This window comes from Leiobunum rupestre, chromosome 2 (assembly GCF_980474605.1).
Source record: "Leiobunum rupestre chromosome 2, qqLeiRupe1.1.hap1, whole genome shotgun sequence".
Lineage (NCBI taxonomy): Eukaryota > Metazoa > Arthropoda > Arachnida > Opiliones > Sclerosomatidae > Leiobunum > Leiobunum rupestre.
In genome coordinates this window covers 54,804,707-54,813,351 of record NC_143385.1, presented here as the reverse complement: position 1 = coordinate 54,813,351, position 8,645 = coordinate 54,804,707, and the positions used below count along the sequence as shown (strand labels likewise).

Below are 8,645 nucleotides of genomic sequence, written 5' to 3'. Positions count from 1 at the left end.
GCTTTTCAATTGCGCGATAGTTCCGAAAGGTTATACCACAGAGCTCGGTTTAATACAAAGCGCTTAATTCACCGCAGATGCGCCACAGCTAGCCCTACGAGGTAACCCTATAACTAACACCCGTTTTAGGGTCAACGAAATAAAAACCAATCAATTAGATTGTCATTTCATTATATAGAATGTTTTATTAAAATATTTAATCGATAAATTATTAAAGTTCCGCACTCATGGGTCTTTCATCTTGTGGGTAGGCATTGGTAACTTTTGAGCATGTGGGCTCCTTCTCAACTAGGACATTAAGAATGGTGGACATGCTGAGGCGAATCTGCGGCAGGAAACAAATTAAATAATGTAAAATTGTCCAAGCAATATAATCTTTTCGAAATTCTTTTAAAAATAACTTGTGTTAATGCTATAGAACATTAAAAAAAATGTTAATTTATCAAACAGCATGTCAATTTCTCATGCGACCCAATTAAAACGAATCTTAAGCCCACGGCGCCATCTAGGCTAACTAGAGATCTGAGGAAAATATAAATCAATACAGCAGAAAATCCTGGCCATTAGTTAATTGTGAGATAACACAGTATTCACCTGTAAATTTTTATACAGAGGAGGAATTAGGTAACAAAAAGGTCATAAGCTCGATTAAGAAGCTAATAAAAGAATTATTTTATCTAACGAAAACACCTATTGCGTCAAGCTTCTTAAAAATTATCTCATTTAATATTTCTATATTTGTTTTTACCATTTTGAAGAATGTCCGTCATGAAGTACCACAAGCAATGAATAAAATTATTTCTTGATGAAGAATAAATTAGTTTTCTGTAAAAGCGAAATAAAATTGCTAAGGTGAACGCGAAAAACGCAGTAGCTATCCACACATCTATTGAGAGTCCTAAGATAGAATAAACACCGGACTTGTTAACGTTCTCTGATCTGATCGCACTGACAATTGAATAACTTCCGGTGTTACATAGAGGCGTCATGTGTACTTCCGATGGAATACCAATATCATTGACTCCGTTTGCCCAAAATAAAGGACCTGTGTCAATTATCTATGAAACGTTTGTAGTGTATGTAGTTATTAATAAGAGGATCAGACAAAATAATATTTAAATTTCAAAAGTACGTTGTAAGATATTCCATAAGATAATATTTGAGGGACCTGGAAACTATCACTAATTCCCAGTTTGTTCAGACTCTCAGTTAGAACGTTTTCCTTGACGAATTCTAAACTGGAAATAAAAATAGGTTTTATTGGTGATATAATCGAAATTAAGAATTTTTTTTATTTGTGTTAGATTAAAGGAAAAGTTCAGGTTGGGGGAGATTTGGATTTATTTGAAAGATCATGTTTAAATAAACTCAAAAATATCAGTCGGTAAATTTTATCTTTTTTTATGACGATAAATCAATTTTTAAACGAGCCAAATTTACCCGCCAAGCGATCTGCCATTTTGTTTCGCGGTGACGTTTAAGGACTTTAATCACGCTCTGTTCGCGCTATAGCAGCGCTCTGTTCCCTGCGCGCGCTTGCTCCACGGGCGGTCAGCGGAGGGACGGCGAAAGAAAATGGCAGCTCGCTTGGCGGGTTAATTTCGCTCGTTTAAAAATTAATTTCTCGTCATTAAAAAAAGATACAATTTTACGACTGATATTTTTGAGTATATTTAAACATGATGTTTCAAATAGACCCAAGTTGTACCCAACCTGGACTTTTCCTTAAACTTATCATTGTGCTCATAATGAAGTTATTTACCTTACGTTCTTAACGTTGTGCAGAATATACTGATAAACAGACACATAAGGTGGAATGGACGGCTGAAACACGTTATTCTTGACAACTTCCAATAAATCGGCCACCATAACCTAATAAGGGTTTTATAAATTAAATCAAAACTAACTGGTGTTGTTAAATGTAAACGGCATACTTCAGGAAAATACCATCTGATCTGATCTACTTTCAGTGTCATTTTCTTTGGTGACAGAGTACTACAAAATTGTTTCGTAGATCTTGATAATGACTATAAATAACAAAAATTTTAACTTACTATTTTTTGTTTATTAAGAGTAGACAAACTGATCAAGAAATAATGGCTAACACATTCCAGTAATTTTTTGTTTTTAATCCTTAATTATGTTTCTAATATTGATTTAAATAGCTTTTTGATTAATCAAAACAACTTGAATCTTGATAGATTTTGTAATTAGAATTCTGGATAGGTTTAAAGTTTCTTTCACAATTTTACACAATTAAAATCAAATTTAAGTATTTTTATTGCGCTAAAAGCCAATGTAGGCTAGCCGTTAGCTATGATTCGACCTACACAAAAATTGCGGCCATTTCCCAAGGTGACGGATAATTCTACCAGAATTCGGTTGTGTGCACCGACATTTTCGCATAATTTAATAGTCCTTCGGATATCCGAAAAAAATATCCGTAGGTCATCCAAGTTTGGGTGAAAACATAACTTGTAGCTATACTAATGGACGCGAAAGAGCTTAAAAAATTCGATTTCGATGAAAATATGTATATCCTCATTTAAGGTAACACCTCATAGGCGCGTCTCTCAGATATTCCAAAAAATGTTAATTATTATGTGAAATGAAATCGTTTGTATAATTGAATGATTTAACGTTGGTTAATCAGAATATTTGTATCTACACCTTATGGGGATTCAAATCTGAAAATTTACGGTTAAATCATACGTAATTTTTTCATAGATCTAACATGATACCTTTTTGATGTATTGAAACTCGGGCGTTCTCAATTACTAGAAAATGGTCTTATTAGTGCTTAAGTTTTTAATGATAAGATCGAAATATCTGTAACTACGAAAGGTCGCATCTGAATTTTCTCGCACCGTCACGATCCCGGCATCTTTGTACCGTAATACTAAATATTTTCAAAATTGCATTCTATTATAATAGTTATAGTATGGATGAGACGGTTCACAGCTTAAAATCGCCAAAAAAAATCAAAAATTTTAACAATACTGCCCTATTTTTAAAAAGAGTAAGATTTTCGAAAAAAACTCCATGCCTTTAATTATAATACAAAATCAATTAAACTTAAGCCTTTTTATCTTTTCTTTTACATCATCCCGTTATATATGAGAGAGCATGTTTTAAAAAGGGACTAGTTGAAATTAGTGTGTAATTCACTACTTACGTTCGGCAGTAATAAGGTGAGGGGTCTTGGTTGTAACTGAACTTTACAGGACGATAGGTTCAATCTCACTATTTTACACAAACGCTTATTTTTCCAGTGAAGCTTTCGATTCCAGATCCTCTGCAAAAGCTTAAAATTCAAACCATTTCGAAGAGTGATCTATCATTGTCAACATGAAATGCTGAGTGTCTTGCGCATGACAAATCGATTATATCGTGTTTTCCTTTTAAATGACAGAATGTTTTATTACTCTTTCTGTATTAGAATGTTTGCCGTGTCAAGTGGTTAAGTGAACGTGTTATTTTATAGTTAGCTAATATAGAAAAAGACACATTAAGTTGTGGAAAAGCACTTTTATTTTGAGACTTGATTGCTCAAAGCCATTTGCTATTACTAATGCATTTGGTCATACGAAATTCAACAACGACTCAACAGTATTGGATTTTAGCCAAGATTTAACTTACTTTCTGTTATAACATTTCAGTTTATGTGGTAGTTATGTTTTTTTTTAACAAATGTTGAATTTCCATCTGTATCTTGAGGCAATAGCAAACCACTTCTCGCCAAAAACAACAGCTTTGCCCAAATGTAGTTCACGGACACAAATGATCTAGAGAAAAGTTCGATTTCTAGGCATACTTGAAACCGTTAACACACGCATAAGAAAATGTCAGTTTTACACTGATATTAATAACACTCCCCAAATATCAATTTTAATGTTTATAAAAGTCCCCACTTTAATATAAATATTTTGAAAACAGAAAAATTGCAATATTATAAGAATATCCTTATTTTTCGTGTATCTCTAGTTATCGAATGTGTGACTTTTTAAATGTCCCCGAATGTTGGATAAAAAGAACATTGAGGTCCCCACTTACAAATTTTTAGATCGCTAACTAAATACTATTTAAAATTTAACTACCTATACACAAAAAGATGTGTTAAACGCACCCCAAATATCTATTATAAACATTGTAAAAGTCCCCAATTTAATATAAATATTTCTAAAAAGAATTGCAATACTTTAAGTGAATTTTTAGTTATCGAATGTGTGACTTTTAAAATGTCCCCGGATGTCGGATGACAAGACCATTGAGGTCCCCACATTCAAAATTTTAAATCGCGTGTAAAATAATTTTTACACCATAATCAATAAAACAGCCAAATAAATGTAAAAAATAAAACAATACTATATAAAAATTTAACTACCTACACAAAAGATGTGTTAAACAGTCACCAAATATCAATTATAAAGATTATAAAAGTCCCCACTTTAATATAAATATTTTGAAAACACAAAAATTGCAATATTATACGACTATCCTTATATTTCGTGTATCGCAAGTTATCGAATGTGTGACTTTTTAAGTGTCCCCGAATGTTGGATAAAAAGAATTTTTTTTGAGGAATTTAATCATTACTCACAAATTTCAATTTTACATGTGGAGTCTGAAATATCTTTTGAACGTAGTTCCGGGGACTCTTAGAAAGTAACACATTCCGTTCAAACCGATCTCATTCCAATAAAGGTTTTCTTAGCTAGAGCTCAATTGTGTGTAAGAAATAATCTTACGTAAGTTGCTGACTTACTACGTATCTGATAATATATCAGTGGGAACATTTAAACTAATTTCTGAAATGATGTCTTTTTAATTAAATTGACTTCTGATTTGAATTAAAAGAATAATTTCAACTAGACTCACCAATTTTAAATTTTTAAGTGGGGACATCAATAATCTTTTTAATGTAGAACCGGGGACTTTTAAAACATCACACATTCCGCCCTATTAAGATTTTTTTAGCTAGAGCCTATTTGTTTGGAAGGGACTTTTAGATCTTTAGAATAGATCAGTGGGAACACACACACATTTTTGGTGTATTTGCCGAAATATTATATAATTATTGTTTTGTTGTCTCTTTAATTAGATTTGCTTCGGTTTAGAATTTAAGAATTTTTTTTGAAAATGTTATATTTATAAGTGGGACCATCAATGATCTTCTTAATACATTGCCAGGGAATTTAAAGACCTTTTCACACGAGCCAACTTTTCAAATCAAAATGCTGAGTCAGCAAAAATGGATCAGTGATCCATTTTTTTCTCGCGTACATTTTTGGTGGATCAACTCATCGAACTTTTATTCACACGAACCAACTAGTTGACTCAACTCAAAGTTGACTCCTCTAGTTGGATCCAAAAGTTGGCTCGTGTGAAAAGGCCTTAAGAAAGTCACACATTTTTCAAAAACCGATCTCTTCTCTATAAAGGTTTTTTTGGCTAGAACTTATTTTTTTTGTAAGAAATAATCTGGTAGAATGAGATCGGTTTCAACGGAATTTGTGACTTTCTAAAAGTCCCCGGAACTACTTTCAAAAGATATTTCAGGTTCCCACGTTTAAAATTGAAATTTGTGAGTAATGATGAAATTCCACAAAATATTTTAATCAGAAGCCAAACTTATTGAAAAGACAACAAATGGCTTTTTATTCTAAATCCGTTGATATTTTAAAAGTCACACATTTGATAACTAATGAAATAGTATTGTTTTAGTTTGGTTTTGATAAATGATCATAGTGTAAAAACTATTTTACACAAGATTTTTTTTGTATGTGGGAACTTCCATGATCAATTCATCCAACATCCAGGGAAATATAAAAAGTCGCACATTGGATTAGTGACGATAAGCAAAATACTGGGATATGCGTAGAAAATTAAAAATTTGGTTTTGTGTTTTTAAAATAGTTAATTTAAATTGGGAACTTTCACAATCTTTATTTGTGGTTAGTTAAAATTAAATTAAATTAAATGTTTTTATAAATTAAATTAAATGTTTTTATAAATTAAATTAAATGTACTTATAAATTGAATTAAATGTACTTATAAATTGAATTACTTATAATTATAAATTAAATTAAATGTATTTATAAATTGAATTATTTATAATTATAAATTGAATTATTTATAATTATAAATTAAATTAAATATATTTATAAATTGAATTATTTTTAATTATAAATTAAATTAAATATATTTATAAATTGAATTATTTATAATTATAAATTAAATGTATTTATAAATTGAATTATTAATAATTATAAATTGAGTTATTTATAATTATAAATTAAATGTATTTATAAATTGAATTATTTATAATTATAAATTAAATGTATTTATAAATTGAATTATTTATAATTATAAATTGAGTTATTTATAATTATAAATTAAATGTATTTATAAATTGAATTATTTATAATTATAAATTAAATGTATTTATAAATTGAATTATTTATAATTATAAATTAAATGTATTTATAAATTGAATTATTTGTAATTATAAATAGAATTATTTGTAATTATAAATTAAATGTATTTATAAATTGAATTATTTGTAATTATAAATTAAATGTATTTATAAATTGAATTATTTATAATTATAAATTAAATGTATTTATAAATTAAATGTATTTATAAATTAAATGTATTTATAAATTGAATTATTTATAATTATAAAATAAATTAAAAAATACATTTAATCTAATTTATAATTATAAATAATTTAATTTATAATTATATTTGTTAATTATTAATTATGTTAAATTCAATTTATAAAATACAATTTATGATTAAAATTCATTCAATTTATAATTATAATTCATTCAGTTTATAAATATAATTCATTCAATTATCCTGTATTTTACAGTGAAATATAATTAAGGTCTACAAATTCTACAGCACTATGAAATAGTTCTCCAAATTTGGGGCGCCTGAGTTAAAATTTGTAGATTTTTATAGCGTATTAGCGTATATTAAAAAAACGCACCGTATTTTCGATAAATACGGCGGTCATCGATTGACAACCGTCAAGGTGCCATGAGGTAGTACACCAAATTGTCGATTTGTATAACGGACATACAAACAAACACCCTGTATTTTGCCAGAAAATATAATTATTTTCGATTAGAGCTCGGCGAAAAAGAAAAACTAACGTCCAAAATTTCGAAAATAAATTGTGGATATAAAAAAAAAATAATATGAAAAAAAAATATTTTTTAGGGTAATTTTTGGTTATGGATATTAATTTTTATCCAAACGACAACAGATGTTGTCGTTTAAAACCACCCTTCACAACAGCTCCTGCATTAAGAGATAGTTTTCCTTATTTGGGGCGCCAAAGTTTTAAATTGTTGATTTTTATAGCAAATTTAAAAACAAACACCCTGTCTTTCCGAGAAATATGACTGTTGTCGATTGAAAACGCTCACGACAACAGGTACAACACTATGAGCTAGTTCTCCAAATTTCGGACGCGTAAGTTGAAAATTGTAGATTTGAAAACGGGATATACAATCAAACATCCTGTATTATCCGCTAACTGACTATAGACCTTTTTGATATAAGGCGCATGAGAAATTGAAGAAGCGCGCTTTCCGTTAAATTTTAGAAAAATCTGCAAAATTGTCTGAAATTTATAAGTAGGGTCCGTAAATTCTTTGTTCGTGGGGATATTTATTTATTTTATATGTGGGGTCTCATACGTGGGCACCTAATACCTGACCCCCATCTATCCGTGGCATTTGTAATTAAAATCGATCTTTTGGTCCAGGAGATGACATTTTAATTTTTACGTAAACTTGGGAACTTCGGTGCAGTTGATAAACTGGCTCCATCTATTTGATCTGTGTTTACAACAAAGTCCCCAGTTCAAATGTATTAAATGCAATTATTTCATATGTGCGGATTTCGTTAAAAAAAATTGAGTAATAGTTAGTCTAATTAACTAATTTTAACTATTACTGCAAGTGGGGACCCGAAATTGTCCCCACTAGATGGGTTAAAATATTGAACCTAACCCCAGGTGTCGATCATGTACAGACTCACACACACACACGGTGATTCTAATACCCCTCCTAGGGGACTTTGTCTCCTCGGAGAGGTAAAAAGTTTATTAGATAAGTACCAAATTTATGCTTATTCATATGAATGAAATTAAAATAGTGCAACGCCTAACAAAAATACACGTGACAGCTCGTATTTTAGGCATTAGTAACAAATAAGCCTAAGATTAAAATAAGAAAAAAAAACAGTTATAACGAAGAGTGAATTGAGAACCAGCCTTTGATAATTAAATATTACCGAACAAGTTAAATATATTTATTCCGTGTATAAACAGTTTTTAAATTATGAGATTTGATCGATAGTTATTCTACAGTTACAACAATCTAATATTCGAGTAAAAGTGAAAAACATGTACACCACAGTAAGAAAAACTAAAATAATATGTATTTAATTATAAATAAAAAGTTTTATTTCCAAGCTTTTGTTGTAACGGTGATCAGTTATGCCGACATGTCAAAAGGGGTTATTTGATTAACAGGTACCCAACTTAGCCCTTAACCAATATGTTTTCTCAGTTTTACTTTATAATACAATCGTGACTAAAAACCCATATATTATACGAAATAGATAGTTCT

The 8,645-nt window shown here is 29.5% G+C and overlaps 1 protein-coding gene across 1 annotated transcript; it reads right to left on the bottom strand.

Annotated features, from left to right (window-relative positions):
• Nucleotides 1–821: 821 nt before the first annotated feature.
• LOC149958429 (uncharacterized) lies at nucleotides 822–1,976 on the bottom strand. The gene is made up of 4 exons (XM_090167180.1): nucleotides 1,935–1,976; nucleotides 1,763–1,872; nucleotides 1,133–1,238; nucleotides 822–1,045 (listed from the first exon to the last, which is right to left on the bottom strand). Exons 1-4 carry the CDS (start codon nucleotides 1,974–1,976, stop codon nucleotides 986–988), a joined length of 318 nt encoding a protein of 105 aa, XP_090023306.1. The 3' UTR covers nucleotides 822–985.
• Between the last annotated feature and the right edge of the window lie 6,669 nt (nucleotides 1,977–8,645).

What these genes read in the sequence shown, in the direction of transcription:
- LOC149958429 (XM_090167180.1), bottom strand. Translation starts at nt 1,976, where the DNA reads ATGACACTGAAAGTAGATCAGATCAGATGGTATTTTCCTGAA. An exon ending in TCAGATGGTATTTTCCTGAA is followed by an intron (nt 1,873 to 1,934) that starts GTATGCCGTTTA and finishes AACCCTTATTAG; the next exon opens with GTTATGGTGGCCGATTTATT. An exon ending in CTTATGGAATATCTTACAAC is followed by an intron (nt 1,046 to 1,132) that starts GTACTTTTGAAA and finishes TAATTGACACAG; the next exon opens with GTCCTTTATTTTGGGCAAAC.